Genomic DNA, 24,187 nt, shown 5'->3' with positions numbered 1-24,187 from the left:
CTGTGCAACGTGTTCAGCCGAGCGTCAAACACAATACAAGGAATCCACGTGTGATCTAGGAAGCACAGGCAACAAATGCACTTTTGTCCGGGTGACCCTGTTGTATTTCTGACTTCTACTTACGCGTGGTGATGAACACAACAAAAACCTGCGGCGTTATGTTTAAGAATATAGGCTGGTGATTTTGACGAGATCCGTGGCCCAGCCCTGTCTCCTCTGGCCTCTGAGGGCCACAGAGGGCCCGCCCTTTGTCCGGGCTTAGTCCGGCGCGTCCCGCTCGCGTACCGCGAAGCGGATGCCGTCAGGACTTAAATAGGGCGTCACGATATTGTGGCAAGTGGGAGGGGATATGCACAGGTGCAGCAACGCACGGGCTCCTGGGAATCGGAGTCCCGTGTAGTGCCTTCTCCCCGACTTAGTTTCAGCCACTCGCGGCAACAAACGGCAAGCAGAGCCCCTCCTAGGGCGACAGCACAGCAGGCAACAGCAACGAACCAGGTAGGTGTCAGACGAAGCGGGACCCGCGCCAGCGGGTTCCGCGAGGCTTTTTCAACCTTCTGTGGCGAGTGGGAGGGGATATGCACAGGTGCAGCAACGCACGGGCTCCTGGGAATCGGAGTCCCGTGTAGTGCCTTCTCCCCGACTTAGTTTCAGCCACTCGCGGCAACAAACGGCAAGCAGAGCCCCTCCTAGGGCGACAGCACAGCAACGAACCAGGTAGGTGTCAGACGAAGCGGGACCTGTTTATTACATATTTATTGAGAAACAACAATCTGGCTATAAGGCAATCACGCCAGAATGAAGCGACTGCCTTGAATGAAAGGATGCTTTGTTACCTCCCCCGCCCCGGGAAAATGTCTGGTTGTGCCAGGTAGGTTAATCGGCCGACAGGAGGGGGTTGGGAGAAGGAGTTTAGGAGACTGAGTGTCAGTGAAGAATGAGAGAGATGTGATGAAAAAGGAAACCAGAACTGGGGTGGGTGTGAAAAACCTGAACAAATACGCTTATTTTCGGGAAAGTAGGCATCCTGAACGATAGTTTAGACCATTTTTGCTATGAAAGGTGGAAAATTCATCCTAAAACTTAATCTGGAAAAATAAATGCTTTTTGACATTTTGGTTTCCTCAAGCTGGTGATTCGACATCTTGGTGTTCTCCAGGGCCCCATCATTTTGGAGATTTGCCAGCAGCATGTGCAAAATACTGTCCTCCCAGGGGAGTGCGCAATTTCCGGTGCAGAAAACCTTTTCCAAAGAATTGTCTTTTCTTCGGCCTATTTCATAAGCACGTAAGCCGGTGACATATACAATGTTATATATCTTAGATCCTGCTTCCATAGGCGGCTGTTAGATCTGTATGACCATTTCCTGGTGGAAATACGTCACAGTGTATTTAGCAAACTGTCCTCCACTAAATCATTGCTAAAACAAGTGCGGCATTTAGTTCAAATAGTGAAGAATTCTATATTTTGCGTAATCTCCTGTATGTGTAGGTTATAAATTCCTGTGTGTTTTGTTTTTTCATTTAGATGGCAACCAGAGATTCAACAATTGATTGAGCGTCTTGCCGATAAAATAGCAAATCGTCCGAACACAATGAAAACATCAAAGGTGACGGAACCAAAGGAGTTTAATTTAACCAAACCCAAACCACGATCCATACCTGTACCGCAGCCAATACCACCGATGGAAAAGCAGCCCACTGTAAGTTACCTCGCTTTCAAAATGATTGTAAAATGCGCATTGGTGAATGTGAAGGTCTTTTTTTTAAAACACATTTCTATATTAAGTTTTAAACAAGTGCCAACAAAGACCGGCATATCTGGTCGTGCACACATATTCTATATTTATGCTGAGTGGTCTTGCTTGGCCAATGCTTCTATTTCTCAGGATGGTCCTGTGGTGAGTGGGTCGTAGTGGCGGGCTAATATGGGGAGAGGGGTATGGGAAAGGGTTTAACATATGTGCGCCTGTTGTCTCAGGGATTTTTTTTGCAGTTTTATATAGCGCAAACTCCACCCGGAGGTATTGGAGCTCTTTACACGATCACCAGGTACATTACACAAGGACACATCAAGGACACATCAAGTGATTTGCCCAGAATCACAGGATGTTGAGCCGACGCCGAGACTTGAATCTCGTCCCTCACCTCCAAAGTCAGCAACTCTTGCCGTTAGGCCACATGTCTTGGTCTTAAGAGCTGGAGGGTAGGTGATAGGCTAAGGGAAGAGGGGAGGGGTTACTCGCGGTGTGCGTAGGTAGTCCTTAAAAACGCAAGTAAATTATTAATTTTCCCTCTTCATTGTTCGTCGAAATCCCCCCTCACCTGGCCCCACCGCTCTTACCTGCACGGACCACCGCTGGCCAGTATTAGGGCCAGGTCAAAGAAAAGCCTCGCAACTGTGTGGTAACGCGGCCTGGAGTATAGGCACAAGGGCGCCCGTCCCCCAGGTGGAGATGTTCGAGATGCCTGTGAGGGGTTCCAACCGAGAGTGAATAGTGGAGACCAGTATGTTATAAGCTGTGGGCCGTCCCGGGCTGGAGTTATGTCAGTGTATGTGCACAATTTTCCTGTCTTTAATATTCTGCAATGAAAAGTAAATTTGTAGAAGTTTAAACTGAATTCATATATTCCTTTACTCACTCACAAAATTAACGATACCTGGCATACCTGTTGCTCCAAAGGTGTTAAAAATCTGACCCCTGATAAATTGAACCCTGAGGTTCCACTAAGAAATGAGAAATTACAAGGGGAATTGTCAATTCTGGGCCAGATTTCCCCTGTAATCCCTTATTCTACCCCGTACTTTCACACACAGATTCTGGCTGTTTTCAGCAGCTGATATCTCTGGGTGAAAGTAGAAAGATCTGTGCTGTTTCACAGATCTTGTGATTGTGATGGGCCTGGCAGCTTCTCTACTCGTAATGAGGGCCTAAGTTGGGTAATAATAACAGGTTATATATTTCTCTCATTGAATTCTGGATTCTAAATCAGGTTATTCGTTGCTACTGTGTCACAGCAGAAAAAAACAGAAGTTGTTTTCCATCTTGGGTGACGTAACCGAGAGAAGCGCTTGCTTCTTTGTCTTGTCCAGGTTTCCAGAGACCAGAATGGTGTGGGTGAATGACAGATGACAGCTTTCCATCACACCCACCGTCTCTGAACTTTGTCCTCGTCTCCACATACCCGATGGAAGCGGGAGAACATGGAAAGAGCACCGCCATCTGCCTTCTTCCCTGGCAGTCGCGAATCCCCACCAATAAATTTCCTTCCACGGCAATAGGCCAACTTTTTAAAATTATTAGGACAGGATTAGTATGGGCACCATGCTGATAATAATAATCTTTTCAGTGCTTATCAACATGTGTCCTTTGATGACCACCACAACGATAGAGTTTCATGAGTGTGGAGATATCTAGTCTCTAGTCTAGTCTAGTGTTTTTGTATAGCGCATGGCTACCCGCAGGCCTCCAAGCACTGCAATAGACCGCTTAAAATGATAAGCCTGCAAGAAGATCAGTCACGGAAAAGCCATGTCTTCAGGGCCTTATGGAAGCAAGGTTTAGGCTCTATTGAGCGCAGATCCAGAGGTAGGGCGTTCCAAAGTTTAGGAGCCAAAAACAAGGTGGAACCCCTGCCCCATCGGTGTCTTTTGATCCTGGAAACCCTCAGGGAACAAGCTTAAGAGGCTCCAAGGGTTCTTCCATGCATGTATCAGGAGGCTAACTGTCTCAACAGTGAGGGCCCTTAATTGTTGAGAGCTTGATGCATAATGTAGACTGTCTTAAACTGCACTTAGCATTCCACCAGTAACCAGTGGAGATTCCTAAGAGCTGTCTTAGCAGACTGGTGTTTGGGAATTTTCATTAAAAGTCGGCCAGCAGCATTATGCATGCACAGTCTGTAACTTTCTAATGACCCAGTGGGGCAAGTCGAGATTCAGGGTGTTTCTATAATTAAGATGAGACAACACGAGGGCCTGGATGATCACTCTCTTAGCTGTGAACGGAAGAAGGCTGAGAACCTTTCTCAACAGGCTCAGGATGCCATAACAAGTAGGCACAAGCTTTTTTGCTCAATCGTGAGACTGACGTCTAACCACATCCCACGGCTCTTTATTGCATTTTATGGGGCTGGCAACTTGCTCAAGACATCAGATAGGGGACTCCGAAGGGTGCTAGCAAAGTTATTACCAAGCAGCATCACTTCCATTTTGTCCTCATTAAGCTTTAATTTGCATCCAGCCATCCAACTGTCTTGGAGGCAGGGGGTCAAAGAAAGGTGACTGGAACTGGGGTCAATAAAAAATTGAAACAGCCAATTGGGTGTCATTAGCGTATGAGACCAGTGACAAACTAAATGAATTAACAATCTCAGCGAGAGGGTGCATGTAAAGGTTAATCAAAGTGGGGCTCAGGAAGGTGCCCTGAAGAACGCCACAACTCGGAGGAAGAGTGGCTGAGTAGCACACCCAAGCCTTGGAGAGGGCCTAGTCTCATCCACCGACGTCTTGCCCGAGGGAAGTGGGGCCTTACTTTGGACTGCGCCTGGGGCGATCTGGGCTTTGAGGTCTGGCCCCTGTCCGTCTCTCTATTGCTGGGGACCTCAACTGGAATCTGGCCCCTCCGCTCTGCCGGTCCCACCAGGGGGACTGGTGACTGAATACCGGCGCCTCTCGACTGCGGGCGCCCACCCCACTGCTGGAGCTGGAGGTGCCTTGCTCCATGGAGGCAGCAGTAGGCGGATTTGGGAATTGGCGGTGAGGCCTTCGCAGGCGGTGTGGAGAGGCCGTCTGCTTGCTGCGGCTGGGCCCTGATTCTGCCACAATTACCAAACTACAGGGACTCAGCGATCCTTAGCGGGATAAGGACAGCCATCTGTCTGAGAGCTCCGTGCGCGGAGGCCTAGTCCGGGCCTTGATTGTACCTCCTGATGCCGCGGATGGCTGGCGAAGCACCTACCCCTGCACCTGGAGTCGTGAATGCCTGGGCCCGGCTGGCTGTGGTTATGACCACCACACGAGCCAGGAGAGGCACCATGAGCAAGGATCCGTCCATTAAAGAACTGCTTCTGAAAATGGGCGGGAAAAAGATTGGCGAAACAGGGAGAGAACCAGAAGCCGGCCACGCTGCTGAGCCCATCACAAAAGAATTTATGGAACAGCTCTTCAGCATCCTCCGAGATGATTTCGCTAGCCTACGTCAAGAAATGGCCGCCGATATCAAGCAGCTCCGGATGGAGCTCAGCGAAATTGGAGATAGGTTGGACACCCTGGAACGCAACGGGGACAGACGGGAGGAAGAGCTTACCCTTCAGACTTGGGAGCTTATCAACCTCCACGAACGGAACGATGAACTGTTCCTCAAGCTTGAAGACCTAGAACATCGTTTGAGGCGCTCTAATATTCGCATTAAGGGCGTGCCCCTCTTGGCAGATGGTGGTAAACTGGAAAAATGGGTTTTTCGCCTCTTTAAACACGTGGCTTCGGAGTTGCGAGACAAGGAGGTCACGTTGGATCGCACGCCACGGGGTGCCCCGGCCAGCCACAGGACGTTTTGACCTGCCTAAACTCCTACCGACAGAAGGAGATCATCATGGCCGCCACAAGGGATCGCTCGACGGTGGAATTCGAGGGCCTTCAAGTGGGGGTCGTCCAGGATCTTTCGCCCCTCACCCTGCAGAGACGTAGGGAACTGCGTCCAGTCACATCCCTTCTCCGTGAACCTGGGATTCGGTACAGATGGGGCACCCATTCCGTCTGACCTTCATCTGGAACAATGAAACTCAGGGGGTGCGGACTGTAGAGGAGGCGAATGCCATACTTGGCGACGCTCTGACGGTGCCAGAGGATTCGGAGGCGACGGCGGGAGGTCCACCGATTGGGAGACAATCGAAAGCGGGCAGGAGACGGGGCCCAAGGAGGGGTGCCCAGACGAGGCTTTCGGAGGAGTAACTTCCCCTGGGGACTGAGACCGCCGAGGTCTCCTGGTGGTTGAGTTTCCGAGTTCTGATACTACCATGAAGGGTCCGTGACCAGTGACTTGCGACATCGGTCTTGGTGGGGAAGCCCCACCTTCAGGATGGTGATGACCGACTGCCAGACACATGGACCCCTGCACGATGGTGCTGTCTGTTCCTGTTGGAAGACTTCATTGATTTTTTTCCGTGATCTTCATGTTTTTCCTCTGCTGTTTTATTCTTTCTCTGTTTTCTTGCTTTCCTTCTCCACTCACAAGAGATCTGCAGCTTCTCCACGGTCAGGTAGGGAACATTTTCTACTATGGTGGCTGGGGGTGGGGGTTGTGCTTGGGGAGGATGGGCACATCTGGAGGGGGAGGTTGTGGCGGTGGGACTCAGTGGGGGTGTGCTGCTTGTGCGTCCTCTTGATGCCTCTCCATCTCAGGTGCATTAGATGCTTTGCCAGCTGCCCTGGATCTACCCACATACACACACAGAGGGACAACCCCGCCAGACTGGATGTCACAGTGCAGCGCTGCGAGGGGAGGCGGGGGTGCTCGGCTGGGGGCTCAGTGGTGGGGCGCGGGGATGAGGAGCGAGTATCCGGTCTTCCCTGGGTTTTCTTTGTTACAGACAGGGTTGGTGCACAGCTGTTCCTTCTCATAATGTCTCATGGCCCATCTTAAAGTAGTCATCATGAGCTTCAATGTGCGGGGCCTTAATTCACCGGCAAAGCGGCGAGCGCTTCTAACCTTGTTGAGCGATGCTAAGTGCGATATCTGCCTTCTGCAGGAGACTCATCTCATGCGGGCGGACTGGAGGCGACTTCGATCCAAATGGTTCGATAGACAACATTTCTCATCTGGACAGGGGAAGAAGGCAGGGGTGGTGATCCTCCTGGCCACGCATTTCCAGGGGACCGTAGTTGGGAATTTCGCGGAAGTCGCTGTGTGCCTTCTTGCTTTGCGAGTGTTAATGGGAGGGAGGGTGCATACAATAGCCTCGGTCTACAGCCCTAATGAGCACCAGGAGACTTTTTACGCAACATGCTGAACTTGCGCATGGAGTCACCTGATGAAGACTTAGTGATGGGGGGTGACTTTAACTTAGTCCCGGATGCGAATCTGGACAGGTCGACACTTAGGGTAGGACATACGGGCTCGATCTCCGACACGACACTTTAGAGGCTGAAAGAAGCTGGCTTTACAGACGCCTGGTGCCACCACTTCCCATCCGCGCGGGAGTACACCTTCTTCTCCGCGGCTCACCAAAAGTATGCCCGCATCGATCTTTTCTGGACCTCGCCCAGGGTTACAGCATCCACCGACGACATCTCTATTGGGGTAGCGGCTCTCTCGGATCACTCTCCGGTCATCTTAACGCTGACTCTCCCAGGCGGCTCCCCGGGGTGACATTCATGGTGTCTAAATCGCACCTTACTCACGTACGATGCTAATATCACCAAACTATATGCGCTATTAGAACGTACTTGGAATTGAACGACGTGAGTACGGTTGAGGTGGACACGCTCTGGGATGCTCTGAAGGCAGTTATCCGCGGGCGCTGTATCGCTATTACGGCAAACCGCAATAAGGATAGTAGAGAGAAGAGGGGGGAGCTGGAGGCACAAATCCGGGAGCTGGAGGGGGTTCACTGCCATACGGGGGCGGTTCAGACATGGAGATTACTTACACAAGCTAGGAAGCAACTGCCGGGGCTGGATCTCGACCTCGCCGAATACGCTTTGCTCTGCACCAAACAGCGTTACTACGAGGGAGGGAACAAAGCTGGGAGACTCGTGGCGCATGCTCTTCGGACCGAAGCGGTGACACGCCGGGTCACGGAACTAACGGATGCCCGGGGTGAGACCTTGAGGGTGGATGGGGACATCGCGTCCGAATTCGAGGCCTTTTATAAGACATTATATTCAGCCGAAAGCCTGGATCCCATTACGGCTGAGGAGTACACTCAAGCGGCGCCAGTGACTCCGCTGCTGGACTCCATCGTGACCAACTTGGAGGCGGACATCCGCCCTGAGGAAGTCCTACGGGCTATTCAGGGACTTTCAGTGGGCAAGGCTCCAGGTGAGTACAGCTTCCCGGTCAATTTTTATAAAGTTTTTGCATCTGACCTCGCTCCACTTCTGGCGCGCCTATTCAACACTTTTAGCACCACTCGAAACTTACCCCATCGATGTCCATGGCAGAAGTAGTGGTCATACCTAAACCGGGAAGGATCCCCGGGAATGCGCCTCCTACCGTCCCATCTCTCTGCTCAACGTTGACCTGAAGATTTTTACCAGCATCCTGGCGGCCCGACTTGCCCCGCATATGCAAGGCCTGGTGGACCCGGACTAGTCTGGGTTAATTCCAGATCGCAATTGTGGGGATGGGACTCGGCGACTGTGCCACTTATTAGATAAGACGCAGCGCACCCAGATCCTGGCAATACTCCTATCGGTGGATTCAGAGAAGGCGTTTGACCGAGTCCACTGGCCCTACCTGCAACAGGGCCTATGCCACTTCGGACTCGGGGAACGGTTCCTGCAATTGGTTGAACTGTGTCTTCCAAAGGCCGCAAGCCCCCATATGGGTCGATGGGGTGATCTCCCTGCCCTTCTAGATCAGGCACCGCACGAGACAGGAGTGCCCGCTCTCCCCTCTCCTTTTCGCGCTTTACGTGGAACCATTCGCCTACTCCCTGCGGTCACCGGGATCCAGATGGGGAATAGGGATAAGATTTCGCTATACGCGGATGACGTGCTCCTTTTCCAATCCAATCCGTTGTTCGCTTCCCCCCCCACCACCCGCCCCTGTTGGCGGAGGTTGCTGCCTTTAGCGCAGCGTCGGGATTCAAAATTAACTTGCAGAAATCCCAGGCGCTGAGTCTCACGATCCCGGCAGCAGACCGACTTCAACTGTCGCGGCTCTTCCCATTCTCTTGGGCGGTCAGCGACATCATGTATTTGGGGCTCCGGGTTTTCTCAACCACCGTGAAGACGGCCCAGGTGAACTACTCGGAAATGCTGGCTAAGGCCTGTAAGGAACTAAACAACTGGAGGAAGCATGCTCGTTCATGGCTAGGCAAGATAACCGCCGTTAAAATAATGATTTTACCGCGTCTGCTCTACATAATGCAGACGCTTCCCTTATGTCCTCCGCCCACGATACTGGTCCAAATGCAACAACTGATTAATGGCTTTATTTGGGGAGGAAACAAACCGCGCATGGCCCGACACCTCACGTACTTGCAACAGGAGGACGGAGGTCTTGGATTCCCCCATCTGGGCCACTACTATGAAGCGGCGCAACTGTGCTGGATGGTGGAATGGTATCAACTAGAGTCCGAAAAGCACTGGTGCTTTATGGACAGGGGTGTGGTGGGGATTCACATCTGCAAGGTTCCCTGGCTCCCCCGGGGATATTGCCCACCGGGCGTATATCTTTCTCCAGTCCTGCGCGCTACCATGAAGGTATGGGATGAGGTGCAGGAGAAATGTCAACTATCTATGGCTATATCACACCTGACCTCCTTCATTGGGAACCTGGACTTCCCCCCGGCTCTCACATGGAATGCCTACTTGAAATGCAAGAAGCAAACTGTAAATGACTTGGCAACCTTTTTGATATACAGGGTATTATGGACTTCCCACAACTTGTAGCTCACTACGGGATCCCCAAGGAGACATACTGGCAGTACTTAGCGCTGCGCCACTGGGTCACGCAGCCCCAGGTCCGTCCGCATGCGGGTCGGCTCCTTACAAAATTCGAGATCTGGTACATCACCTGCACTTCAAATAAACATCTCTTGTCAGACACTTATAATTTTCTCAACAAGGTTAAGAATCCTACTAAGTCCCCAGCACAGCATAGGTGGGAATCGGAGTTGGATAGGGAATTTTCCCCAAAAGAGTGGGCGGACATTATAAACAGGGCCCGGGCATCATCGTGCAGCACTTCAGGGAAGGAGATGCGCCTAAAAATTGCACACTATTGGTATTATACCCCAGCACGTATTGCCAAGTGGAGGCCTCGCAGTGGGCGATCTTTGTTGGCGTAATTGTGGTCAGGTTGGCACTTTGTCTCATATTCTTTGGCACTGCCCCAAGATACAGTCATTCTGGGATTCCATTTTGCCCTCAGTTGACCACATATACCAGACAGAACTCCCTAGTTTCCCCAGCTATATCTTGTTGGGACTTCCTAACCACCTCACATACCCTCTCCACTCATGTAGGGCGATCACTTTGGCTCTGGGAGCAGCCAAGCAGGCCCTCCTGGTGAAATGGGGTACAGATGTTATCCCGACCAAGATAGACTGGCAGCACAGACTGTGGGAGGTGGTCGGGATGGAACTGATCAATCGCACGTTGCCTAAGTTTGACTAGACCTGGGGGTCCACTGTGGCGTACCTCTCCTCCAAGTTTGTTGAGCTTACTTGCCCCCGATACCTCAGGGTCCTGCGATTCCCAGCGTCTCCCCCTGCGCCCCCACCCTCTTCCCTGAAGGGAAATCAGCCCTAAGTCCCTATCAGGCCTTACCCTGAATAATGGGTGGATTCCTGTCTCTCCTCTCTCTAACTGATCTCATTGTCATCTTTGCTTTCCTCTAATCTTCTCGAACTCTCTCCTTTTGTCTTTTACATTCGTCTCATTTATGTTCGATTTAATAAAACGTGATAGTAACGACAAAGGTCCCAGCCGGCCAGTGGCAGTGGTTGTAGGTGGGTGTATTGTTATTGGTTATAACAATATCCAATAAAACGATTTAAACCATAAAAGCTTGGAGACTCCAGGAAACAAGGAGATTGGCTTGAAGTTGCTCAAACAAAGGGGACCCAGATTAGGTTTTTTGAGCAGTGGCTTGACTACTACGTGCTTCCACAGCTGGGGGACCCGCCCAGTACTAGCAACTCTATAAGCACAGGGATAATGCATTTTGAACCCTGCCTTAAAATCTAGGGAGGAGCAAGGTCCAGTGGCGAGCCAGATTTTAATGTATTTAGAAGATCGTTTATTAAGTTCAAGGTGAGCATAGGAAGTACTGTAAGTTCACCTTCCTGGCAATCAGAGGGAGGTACGTTCCTGCTGGATACCACCAAATTGGGCGTATCCGGAAAGAAGCAGTAGTTATCCAGGATTTTCTTTTGGGAAAAAAGAGCCAAAATGTCTCTATGATCCGCAGAGGCAACTGGAGAAGAACTGGTGATTGGAGGTTTAGTGATATTTTTATGGATCCCGAAGATCTCTTTGGGAGAGTGGAGGAATTAAACATTTTAATAAAGAAGAAAGCTGCTTGAGCAGATTTTATTTTTTCATGGTAGGACCTAATAGACTTCCTATATACAGTTTTACTACTCTCATAATAGGCCCATTTCCTCTCCAGAGGCTTACTCTCCTTCTTCAGAACCAATAAATGGTCGTTGAACCAAAGGGACGTATGGGTTCGCTGGGTGTCTTTCTACCACTTAGCAGGGAGAACCTCGTCCAATGATTTAACCATCCACTCATTAAACTGAAGAGTGGCCGCCACAACTTGATCAGAGAGCTCTCGTTTAGATGCTTCCAGAACCTCTAACCAGTTTTCGAGATGGAGTTAGGACCAGGGACATTCCATCCGCCTGACCGGCGGGGGAGGAACATATAACAGAGACTTACGGAATAAAAAATGGATCAAAAAATTGTCCGACCAGGTTAGGGAAAGGGGGTTCTGGACTTGAAGGTTATGAATATTGCTAAAAACAATATCAATAGTGTGACCGTTATCATGCGTTGAGCTCTCTACCAACTGCCTTAACTCCAAAGAGGCCATCTCATGAAAAAGGGTTTGGGATGCAAAGTCATTCATATCATCTATATGAAGATTGAAGTCGCCAAGTAAGGTGAAGTTGGGCCTGTCAATAGCTAATCCAGCAATCACTTCAGGAAGGGTCTGCAAAAATTAAGTATATGGGTCAGGGTGTCAATACAAAAGTATGCCTGAGAATGTAAAGGTAGGACAGAGATTAATGAGAAGAGCAGACTTTCAGAACCCGGAATATTTATCAACGTAGTTTGACAGTTTAGCAATTCCCTATATATAAACGCTATTCCACCTCCAGTTTTACCCTGCTTTTTTCGCCTTATAATGAAAAACTCATAGGGAAGGGGATGAACCACATCAGGCCCAGAGTCCTTTGTTAACAATGTCAAGAATGAGTGTTTGTTGAAAGCGTCATACACTTTGAACTCCTTGCAAACATACAACTAGTTTTTGTAAAATCTTTTTATTAGAAAACCAGCATAAAGATATATCCCCGTCACATACAGAGAAATATCAAACAACATCCCCAGAAAATGAACATCAGAAAGAGGGCACATACATCACTAACCACCTCACCAGGTGAGTTGTACAGATCTGATAGAGATTACAAGCTGCAGATTCCTTACCTTAGAATATTCCCCAGTTATCAGATTGGATTCGGACATTTTTGAGCAGTAGCCCTGCGTGCAGGTAGGTGGTGTAATTTGGTTCTGCTTCGGCGGCGTCCGGACTGGAAGTGACTTGTACAATGCCTATATAGGCGCCACCCTAGTGCACTGAGGTCAGTTCTTTTCTTTCCACGCCAACCAACACAGAGCCGGAGAGAGCTACGCCCAGTCATTTTTTTACTTACTTTTTCTTGACATTTTGTCGAACTCTTTTCTTGATATATCTATCTCCTAGTTTGTTAGTGATGTCCCCTAAAAAGCCAACAAGCTTTAAACCATGTGGTTCCTGTGACAGGCAGATGTCTGTGACAAACCTTCATCTGGTTTGCCTTTGGTTCTTAGAGCGGCACCACAACTACAAGACTTGTAAGGACTGTTGCGCCATGAACCCGAAGGGCCTGAGGTATCATTTCCTGAAGGACCTTGCCACTCAAAGTCAGATGACCCTGCAATGCTCCGGGTCCCGGTTGGTTGAAAGGTCACAGGACCGCTCGTGGAGCCGTTCCCGACGATTGTTGTTGCACTCCAAGTCTTCAGTTAAGTCCCACAAGAGGAAGAAGCCAAAGCAGTCAAAGTGGTCTTCGACTTACCCGCTCCCGTCTTAGGGCGAGGTGCGGGAGCGTCGGCACCCTGGGCCTCGCTCTACTGTGGAGCTTATGCCAGGTTCTGCTCCGCGTCTCCCAGAGTTTCTCGGACCTGGAGCAACCCCCACTCAACTTTGAGAGAGGCGCTTACTGGATTTCCGTCGGTGGGTCCACCATCGGCACTAGTTGGGGCCCTTGGATCCAAAGCTGGACCTAGAACGACTCTTGTAAGAAGTTGGCCTGGTATATGCTGTCCACTAGTTATAGTGGGCACCTTGCTCCGGTCCAAACAACCGTTATTGATGATAGGTTTAAAGACAACATTTATTGAAAGCTATTCTAGTGGTAGCTCTGGAGAGCAGCCTTCAGGCTAAGTCTTGAAGGAGTGTAAAGCAGCTTGGTTTACCAGATTATAACCTCTTGAATTACTAAATGAAAGGAGATCCACACAAGGTATATATAAAATATATGTATTTATCTCTAAACACTCACTACTAATCTCTTTATGAGATTAGAGTCCAAAATACACAATAATACAGTTCTTAAACAACAGTAAATTGCACAATATACAATGGGCCCTAGGGGCGGACCAAACCATATATTAAGAAAGTGGTATAAGAACCACGACTTGACTAGACACAGTACCTAGAGCATGTAGAATCGCTGGGACCCCAGGAAACCACCCAAGGTAGTGACACAGGAGACCCACGGGGGACGCGTGCAGTGTGAGAACACAGGCGCAAGCCCCGTACTATTCTATGGGAAAGTCGCGGTTGGAATTTTAGAAGTTAAGGACACTTAGGAGAGGACTTGGAGCAAACCCCTTTAGATCTAGGAGGTTCTAGGGCCAGCACCAACGGGAGCACCGGAGTACTCGAGTTACCTCACCCTGGGAAGCCGGGTGCATAGGTGTCAAATGGTGTCGGGAATCGTCGTTGATTTCAATGGCGATGTGCTACAAAGTGCTGCTGGTGAGAAGGAGAAAAGTGCCCGGTGTGATCCAAGCCTGGATCGAAGATCAGAAGAACCTGAAAGCAGAGGGGACAGAGTCTGGGTCACTTGCCAGTGATCAGGGACACGATAGACGAATGCCCACCGATGTCGGGTGTTTCAGGTGCGAACAGGTGAAGCTTGACTCTGCAGCCACGAGGACCAGGAGGCATCGACGATGACCAGGAGCTGGATTCAAACTGTCCCACGAAGGATGTCGAGTGCTGCGGTGTCGGTGCCCGGATTGGACCCAACAAGCTTTGGCAACAGCAACCCACGCAGCAAGAGAAAAGATGCTTCGGTGCAGACAAGCAAGGTCTTGGGGACTCCCCAAGCGATGGAGAGTGAGGGCAAATCTGGAGCAACCAGGTAAGCCCAATTAGAGTTAGAGTTACCTTCACAGGGACCCACCAGTCGACGGACTAGGGACCGCAAAGGGACCTCGAGAGAAAACACAAAGGGCCAGCTCACGGAACACTCGTTGAGTGTAGGCGGGCAATCTTCAGTAGAAATGCTGCTCGGGGTCAGGGCTACAAGTAATCCAAAGCCACTGGTTCAGGTTGCACGGTCGCCACGAGGGATACGGGCCTCAGACTTGCTGTGGGCGCTGATCGACCTCTAAGACCACGGAAACCCACCTCCTATGTTGCAAAGTTCTTTGGAGTCCTCAGGAGCTTCGGAGATGCAAACTGGTCAGATGCGTCTTTGGTGCCTGCCTTGCAGGGTAGTTACTCCTTTACTCCAAGGGAGTTTCTTCAGTCATCTAGTTCAATATAGATCGTCGAAGTTCCAGGATTCAGTATCAGAGTTTTATCCAGGTGTAATCTAAAGTCCTGTTGCCAGGGGTTCCTATTTTATACCCAAGGAAGGGGTCGGACAAACTCTAGGGAACCACCTATGGGAGGGTCAGGAAAGAGGGGTGGCTACACCCATTTCCTTTGTCCAGTTTCACGCCAGAGGCTGGTAGCTCCTGCAACCGGTTTGAGCTGGACTATGCACAGGGACACCAAATGTGCCCCCAGTGCTGACTTCAAAGCACTCTTGGACTGCATTCACCCAGCCCCAATACACTAAAGCCTGTCTGGGAGGTGGGGACACCTCCCTGTGACAGGAAACCTATTGTCCAGGCCTCCCCTGCCGGAGTTCCGTCCAGCAGCAGGAGGGCAGACTCGTGTCTGTGGCTGGCAGCATCCATTTTGTGATGCCAGGGCTCTGTTAGCTGGTACCGGGTATACCGGTGCTGTCATGTCTCTCCCTCTAGAAGGGTGGGATCATACTCCCACACCAGTTACTGGTGTGGGGGTATTATTGCAAGGTGTTTGACACCAAACACGACATGTTTCCGTGCAGCCGTCCCAAAGTTAGCATTTACCGTTTGGTTATAATGCACTTAAGAGTATATGGTTTGGCGGCATTACAAACAACCTAGGAATAAAGGTTCCGAAGGCTGCAGAGGGTCTCTGCTCATGCATGGGCACCATCTCACATAAAGCCCAGCACCCTGCCGTCAGGATTGGTTGGTAAGGCCTGCCATAGGGGTGACTGATAGGTTTATATGTGCAGTGATATGGAGAGATATAGTGAACCTATATCTCAGTAAGGGGTGCATGTACCACCTTACACAGGCTGCTGTAGCAGTCCTGTTGTGTCATTTTGGAAAGTTTCCCAGGGGTGGCATAATACATGCTGCAGCCCCTGGTAGGCCTCTTGGGTACCTATGCCCTGGGTACATAGTATACCATATACTAGGGACTTATAAGGGTACCCCAGAATCCAATCTGGGGTGTACCTAAAGTACTTGTAATCAACTTAAGGGAGAAAGCAGATAGGCTGGGGTCCTGAATAGCAGGATCCCAGCCAGACTAAGTCGAAAACCAGCAAAACACCAGGATAAAAGTGGGGGCAACCATGCAGTCAGATTCCACCTTCCTACAACTCCTCCCATGAGGTCGCAAGCTTCCATGGTGCCAGCACCAGTACTGTAGCTCCTGACGCTGCCAACGCCCTGCGCAGGCCCCATTATCATACCACACTCTAACATGGAGCCTCATGGGCATAGTTCAACGCCGACTCTGGCGCCAGTTGGCATCATGTGTCTGAAACAGAGCCAGTGCCTTTTTTTTTTACCTGTAGAGGGTGACGATTGGGAGGGGTCTGTGGACCCTTATGGTTATCATCATCCCCTATATGAACAGGAAGACAACTGGTATGAGGAGTTGGCATATGCCAGTGGTTTGGACACCTCACCAGAGACTGGAGTGGCCTCTCCTTCTACCATGGCTATAGAGGAAGGTACCTCTTTTGCATTGGTGGTGTGGAGGCCGGCTTAGGTCCTGGAACTTCAACTGCCTTCGGTGGCAGTCAAGACAAACATTTTGACAGGGCTGCTTCAGCTTGGAGCAGCCCCCTCTGAATCCTTACTCACTTTCAGCAAAGCCCTTACAGGTGTCCTGCTTAGGGTCTGCTTCAAGACCTGTACAGGGGCTCGTGTGCACAGGACAATTGCCTGCCGCCATCGCCCCACTCCTAGGGACCCCAGTTTCCTCAACCAGCCCCCTACCCAGAGAGCTTAGTGGTCCAGGCCTCTACTTCTGAATAAACCCCAGTGCGTTCCCTACCACTCCACCAGACAGGGTATCCAAAAGGCTAGATACCTTTGGTAAGAGGATGTTCTCTTCTGCCAGCCTAGCACTGTAGTCGGTAAACATCGCATGCCTTTTGGGCCAGAACACCCACACAGTGTGGCATTCGATTGCGCAAGTGCTGCCCATAGTCTCTGAGGAGGTCCAAGACATACTCTCCCAAGCTATTGCTGTCAGGCGAGATGCAGACTGGACAGTACAGACTGGCTGGGCAGAGCAATTGCATAATGGTGGCGTTTAAACACCAGGCCTGGCTGAGAACCACTGACTCAGGGAATTTCCAAGTTTCTCTCATGGACATGCCCTTTGATGGCTCTCGCCTTTTTGGTGAGAAGGCAGGCCTAGCACTGGGGCGCTTTAAATACTGCAGAGCTAGGGCCAGGTCCTTGAGTCTATCTGTGGCCACCCACATATGATCAGCTGACAGAGGACCATCTCTTCTTGTTCCGTCAGGAAGTTTTGGTTCTTTTGCTATGAGGGCATCCAGAGGGTACCGGCATTAAAAGTAGATTGTGGTTGCTATTCCTGCTACTTTCTGGTGCCCAAAAAGGACAGAGACCTTCTAAGTTGAGAAGACCTGCTCCTTTTTTAACCTAGAACTAGAGGAGACATGTGCCTTCTCAACATCTTAATGAAAAAGGAGAAGTTCAAAATGCTCACCTTAGCTTAGGTCTTATCTCCCTTGGACCCTGGAGATTGGATGGTAGTGTTGGACTTGCAGATTGCATATTTCCACATTCCCGTGCTGCCTGCCTATAGACGATACCTGTGGTTCACTGTACACCAAGAGCACTTTCAGTTCACTGTTCCTCCTTCTGACCGTGACATCCATGATCACCAAATGGCCCATATCTTACTATAGTAAGGTAAAATACTCTTCTCTTTGGACAATTCAGCACATGTGTGCTTTCCTCACATGTTTTCTCCTATATTCATTTAGGAGATTACTGATGCATGAGTATGGTATGCTAGATTCCTATGAATTCGCTTCACCATCCACAATCATGTGCATGTTCCATTGATGTGAGTTCACTAAGCTAGTACTGCAGTGGTACTTATATATGTTGAATGTTTAATGTTGAATGTCTGTTTTTTGAGTGTTTTTTCAACCAGTTTGCAAGCATTTAGAACCTAAACATGAGTGTAAGCCAACCAACTTGAACAACTTTATGGTAAATTGTACACAGAGGTGGGGTCACATGCATATTAGAAAACCATTACTCTCCCTAAGTGAAAATAATCTACATACACATTTTGGTCCCCAAGAAATGCCACGTAATAATTTTTTGACGATATAGGAATGAAACATGTTGACCTTGTATCGGTATCAAATGAAATATATTTGATTGCACCGGTTTCATCCAGGAGAAGCTAGGATCATTACGTCTCTAGGTTTCCCACATTATTTTTAATCTTGAGATATTTTCACCCTAATAAAATTACCATTACCAAATGTCCATATTCAATGTTAACTCAGGTCCTATTCCAATCTTCCCATCATTATACCGGGATACATCAAATATCTCCAGTACTGCATTGGCAAAGTGAGAAGATTTCAAGCAAAGAGCCCCTTGAGGGGGCCGCTGGGCAATGCAGCACCAGCCCAACGAGAAGCAGGCCCATTGTTGAAGCATGCCACCTTTAGGTGGGTGAGGGCACTTGCTTCTATGAGCAGATGCTCGTAGTGACCAATCATGTTCTAGATTTCTAATATGATACCCCAAACTTAGATTACAGCATACTCCAGTGTTATAGCCATACATAGATATATACAACTATTGCTCCCCTATGGCAATTTTTAACACAATCCCTGGTGCCCTAACTAGCTTTCTTTTGTTATTATGCTGGTTCAATAATACATCAATGCTTACAATAGAACATAAATATAAGGAAACAGCTTTTAGACCAGTGAGAATATTGCAGGGCAGCATCTTTCAACATCATGTTGATACCATCACAGCCTGCTTGCTGGCTGCTTCCTGCCGTGCACTCATTGGCTGACAACAGCCTGATACAATCAGTAGGCTATAGCTGCAGTGAAGAAGAGGTTTCGCCTGACAACCCCTTGCCAGCATTACACCCTTGCTGCACATCTGCTGGATTAATTTGACCAGGAGAAATACTGCTGACTTTCATTGCAGTCCTGGGCTCGGGAGCTATCTTTTAGCGGTTATCCACTTATTCTCTAGGAGTTTTAAGAACTAGTACATGTAGTAACAGCTGCACCTGAATCGGCTTGAGCTACTTCAGTTGAATTGCCTACATCCATATCGCAGTGTAAAGCTTGGACAAACAAAGTTTTTGTTCCTATTCATGCACCTTGATTGCACACTACCACCACTGACTCTTGTGTAGGGCTTCCCTGGGATTGCTGGGGTACCACTGCAAGGTGTACTCTCCCACTGATAACACTTCTCTTTTGAAGGGTGACCTTCTCCTCCCTTACCTACATAACATTCTTTAGACCCTATTCTTACTTTCTCAAATGATGAGCTACTTCTTGCATGGGGGATGAGTCACACACACTTGTCCTCAACTTTAAGCATTTCCCAATCCATACCTTTTGTAATGTGAAGTGAAAACTGAATGGGATAGTGTTATTCTCAGGGCTCTTTAACTCCTTCCGTGCCCAGTGTCTCAAGTAGGTCTTACTTTCTGAGCCTCGTCTGTGATGGTTCTCTCTGTTTTGTTTCTACTAGAATGAACCCCTCTATACCTAGTGAGAAGAGCTTCCTTGAAGACATGAGCAACTAATCAACTGTATTGTCCACTGCCATCTAACTGCTGTTTGCAGTCTACATCTACCCGCTGGATGTTGGTATCTTGCTGTTCATGATGACACCACCCTTCCTCACCTCTCTTTGGTTGTGAACTCTTATGAGGTCGCCCGGGTGTCAATTTACCAGGTCCCTCTCCTCCTTTCACCTTTCTACAGTATCCTGGAAGTCTTGCTTTATCCCTTCTCTCTCTATTATCGTCTTGGCCTCTGGAGCTGGGATTTGCCTCTCTCTGGTCCCGCCCTAGTGAGGCTTTGAATTACCTGGGAGGTCAGGTCCCTCATCCAGTATAAGGCTTCTTTACCTTTTACTCCATACAAGCCAGTATGCTCAATGACACGTGTCAGGATCACCACCGGCCACCACCACCAAGAGCAATAGGCAAAGACGAAGACACATTTATTAAGGAACTCATTATAACAGAAAGAAAATGAAGGATTTTTATTTTCAACAATAAGAAGAATCCTCACTAAAATTGTAACAGCACTGTATGATTAGGAATTAAACTTTAATAAGAAATTGGAAAGGGGCTTGTGTTGCTTGAAGAGTTAGGTTTCTTTTAAAGGTTACTCTGATGTCTCCAACTATATTGGATACTGCTGTCACACATGGCAAGGGCACGGGGGGCGTGGCTAAGATGGCCACCGCGACGGACGTGTCTCGCTGAGGCTCCATTCCAGCCCGCTGGTTTCGATGAGCCTGGCTGGTTCTTGCCCACACCTGGCGGTTCCTGGCGGCGCGTGTCGCCCGGTGCCCACGTTCCAAATGCAGCTTTGGCCCCGCGGAGTTTGCGGCGAAGCGGGCACGCAGAGCACAAGATGGCGCCCGCTCGACTTGCAACTCCCCGCCCTGGCTGTTGACCCGGAGGATTCCCTGCGGCGCCGCCTCCTGCGTCCGGCCATAGCGGAGGGGACATGGACAGTGTGGGCGCATCGGAGAAAGTAATCCCGGACCTCCGACCCTGAGGGAGCTGCCTGGGCATTCCGGTGGACGGCAGGGACAGAGGCGCGGCTGCTCACTGGTGCCGACACCCTCCTGCGGCGTCACCTGGTGTGCGGCGGAGGCCCCCCCCCCCCTGCTTGGGGCCCACTGAAGGCACAACGCGGCCCGCATGAGACAGTGGCGATCGGGGGGCACGCATTGTTGAGGAGCGCCACCTCTGCCTGAATCGGCCGCAGGGGACACGTCTACTATCTGCCTGGGAGGCCGGGCAGTGCACTCTTGGAGGCCCTGAACTGTCGCCGGCTGCTCCGGAAGCGGGTGCATTCCTGGACCCCGGGCGGCCACTGGAGCAGAGGTGAGCCCGCGCGACGGTGAGGGGGACTTGGTGAAACGCTATGTATATGCCTCGCAGGTGCTGCTGTCACTCGCGGCCATGAGGTGGCCTGCCTGACTCCACCATGGCGGGCCATCACGCTTTTACCTAGCAGTCTGCATAGGAGAGCGGTGGGCCCTGGTGGATGGGGCGACGATTGCTGAGGCCCAGAGGCTTTACCCCGGCACTTGACTTCACTGTAGCAGCCCGCATGGACTTTCCGGGAGCTGAGGGAGGCCGTGGAGGACTAGTGGTGCACTGACCCTGATCTCGCCTCTTGCTGCCGCGCGCTGGAACGGGGCGGCCTCACAGCTGAGATATCACAGGTCCGGGCGGGAGAACTCGCCCTGGGGCCCCCCAGGGACAGAGAAAGGGACGGGGCCCCCGCCAGCAGGAGAGGCCGCTGGTATCCCTGCGGCTACGTAACGCCGGCAGACTCTATCACTGGAGCAACCACACAGTTTGCCACACCCCCGCCTGTCCAATGGGCGACACTCACCTGCCGGGGCACCTGACGCCCGCGGTTGACTCTTGCACACTTGCATAAGAGTACTGCGCAGCAACGGAACACAGTGCCGGGGGGCCCATCATCGGCTAAGACTGCGCCTCGCCCTGTTAAAGAGTCCTCTTCACGTTTGCGGGGCCCCCATGGACGGTATGGGCAAACCCAGGGCGGCCAGGCCGGCCCCCGGGGCTGCGTCAGAGGCTCCGGCCAGCCAATCCAGTGGTGCTTCCAAAGCCACTGGATCGTCGGGGAATACCTCTCTATCGGCCAAGCTCGACAAGGTGCTGGCGGCGATAGAGCAGTCGCGGCTCTCCCTGAAACACCAGCTGGGCACCCTCACCACGGACGTCAGCCTCCTCCGCGATGAACAGCTTAAGTTATCGGATAAAGTTTCAGACAACGCGAGAGCGGTCGCCGACATCCAACCTATGGTGCAGACACACCAGGACTCGATGCGTACCCTGATGGGTCGCATGACCACCATGGAAGAACGCATCGATGACCTGGAAGGGCAGTCACGACGCTGCAACATCCGCGTCCTTGGCCTGCCGGAGGAAATTGAACGATCTGACTCAGTGGAGTATATGGAGACCTGGACTAAATCATTCACCCCCAGTGATGACCGCACAGCATACTTCTCCATTGAAAGGGTGCACCGAGTTTCAGCGCGTCGCCCCCAGCCGGGAGCCCCGCCGCATCCAATGCTGGCCAAATTTCTACACTTCAGAGACCGTGATGCGGTGCTCCGGGTGGCCCGGCAGTCGGGACCGCTCCGAGTCGAGAACAAAATCATCATGCTCTTCCCTGACTACTCTCGAGCAGTCCAGCGCCAAAGGGTGTTTCCTTTTGGAGGTGAAACGACGACTACGGGCGGAGAAAATACAGTACTCACTGCTTTTCCCGGCCCGTCTTAAAATCATACACAATGGCATTACTCACTTCTTTACAACCCCAGTGGAGGCGAATGTCTGGGCGGACCAGTACTGTACCGCGGGCCACCGAGCGGAGCGTACCCAGGAACAACGAGTGAGAGTAACGGGCCCCAGAAGACAATGCTCGCGGAGGCACAACCGTCCAGGTGCCCCCGCATCGCTACCACATACCCTGGGGTCCCCGGACCTGGAGCAGATAGTTCAGGAGAGGTGCCAGGCCCTGAAAGCGTCAGCGGGCTTTGTCCCGCCTCCCCAGCAACAGACCTTGAACGTGCCCCCCATATATTTACGTCAGAGGAGGAGGGGGACAGCGAGGCGACGCAGTCCGGGGTGGACTCGGTGGCTCTAACCTCGGTCACCCCGCGAACAGCGGACGACCTGATATTACTGGACCCTTGCAACATGTTGAGCATTTATGGAGAGGGGAGATGCCTTCTATGTACTGATACTGATAGCTCCCGCGCTGCACGCGTGCCCTCGCCACCTCTGGGCCTACTATCCCCAGATGCAAATAGGCAGACCAGCAGCTAGTCACAGATAGCGCGCATAGCCCACATGTTGAGACCCCTAGCGGACATGGGCCGACACCTCTATATTATGTTAATGCTCTCGCACCAATTGAGAGCTAGTTTGGACGTATCGCCTATGACGATAGGTCCCCCGCGTTGGGGCAGGTTATTTTCGCCTCACCCCAGTTTTCCCTTCCCCCTGAACACAAATCTTCTGCACTGTGTCCTAGTCCACAAGTCGCTGAGCAGCTGCACTGACATCTTAGTGGTACGGGCATGGAGAGAATGGGTCAGAGCTTGGTACTTCCGGGGGAGCCCGCTGACCCATCCTGCGCTATACGCTGTACACGTGCACCGATGGCACACACTGGTAGAACCACAATTCTTACACTGAATGTGTGCGGCATGCATACTGCGCGCAAGAGATACTCCATATATGCATACATCAAGTGCTACCAAGCACAAATTGCGTTTCTGCAGGAGACGCACCTTACAGCAGGCGAGGTGGTGAAATTGCGCAGGCGATGGAGGGGAACCATATGTGCCACAAATTATTCGGCCTTCGCCCGGGGCACCCTCATATGGGTACGTCCCGGGGTTCCATTTCAGGAACAGTCTCACATAATTGATCCAGCTGACCGATACGTTTTATTACTAGGCCGGTTGGATGGTCAGGCAGTACTACTGGGAAGCATCTATGGGCCCAACGCCGACCAAAATAAATTTTGGGATGTGCTGTCCACTCCCTTAAGCACATACACACAAGTACCCTGGATCCTGGGTGGGGATTATAACTGCTTGCAAAACATAGCACTGGACAGGTCCCATCCTCCCCATCCGACATCCCCCATTGTAGTGCAGGCAAAGCGGTTTGCAACATGGGCGCAACACTGGTCCCTTGTGGATGCTTGGCGAACCCGGAATCCTACCACCAGACTCGTTCCACTCAAGACCTCATGACCTTAGGGTGCGCCTGGACTGTTTCCCTTGCTCCCCTACCATCCTACCTATCATCTCAGACATGGACTATTTAGGTAGAACCATATCAGATCATGACGCCCACACAATAACGATCCGATGGCGCCCGCCACACCCTCCTGTCCCTAACTGGCTACTCGCTAGGGATAGTCTCGACAACCCGGTTTTTAAGCAAACTCTAGCGGACCACATCCGCCATTATTTCCAGGAGAACACAGGCACGGCCACTACACGCGCGCAGGAGTGGGATGCCTTCAAGGTCATAATGCGTGGTACCTGCATTCGCCACATCACGGGAGTCCGACGGGTTCTGGAGCGGGACATCCAGAAGGCGGAACAAGCGTTAGCCGAGCTTACCAAAGAGACCAACCCGGCTAACGCCACGCCACGCCGGCTCAGATAGCTGGCACCGAGACTGCCTACGCGGAGGCGCTGGCAAGTATGCGCCGATATAATTTTGCGGCGTATGCAGCTCGGGTCCATAAAGAGGGCGACCGGGCGGGCACGTTATTAGCATGGCTTGTTAAGC

The 24,187-nt window shown here is 51.0% G+C and overlaps 1 protein-coding gene across 2 annotated transcripts in view; it reads left to right on the top strand.

Annotated features, from left to right (window-relative positions):
- Positions 1 to 24,187, top strand: part of CFAP99 (cilia and flagella associated protein 99) — a 545,884-nt gene that overhangs the window by 377,781 nt on the left and 143,916 nt on the right. For both annotated transcript variants that reach the window (XM_085643346.1, XM_085643347.1), the window contains exon 6: positions 1,528 to 1,702. In XM_085643346.1, the coding sequence (XP_085499472.1) occupies positions 1,528 to 1,702 (175 nt within the window). The remainder of the gene's footprint in view (positions 1 to 1,527; positions 1,703 to 24,187) is intronic.

The sequence above is a fragment of the Triturus cristatus genome, chromosome 2_2 (genome assembly GCF_964204655.1).
Source record: "Triturus cristatus chromosome 2_2, aTriCri1.1, whole genome shotgun sequence".
NCBI lineage: Eukaryota > Metazoa > Chordata > Amphibia > Caudata > Salamandridae > Triturus > Triturus cristatus.
This window is presented reverse-complemented; position numbering and strand designations above follow the sequence as displayed.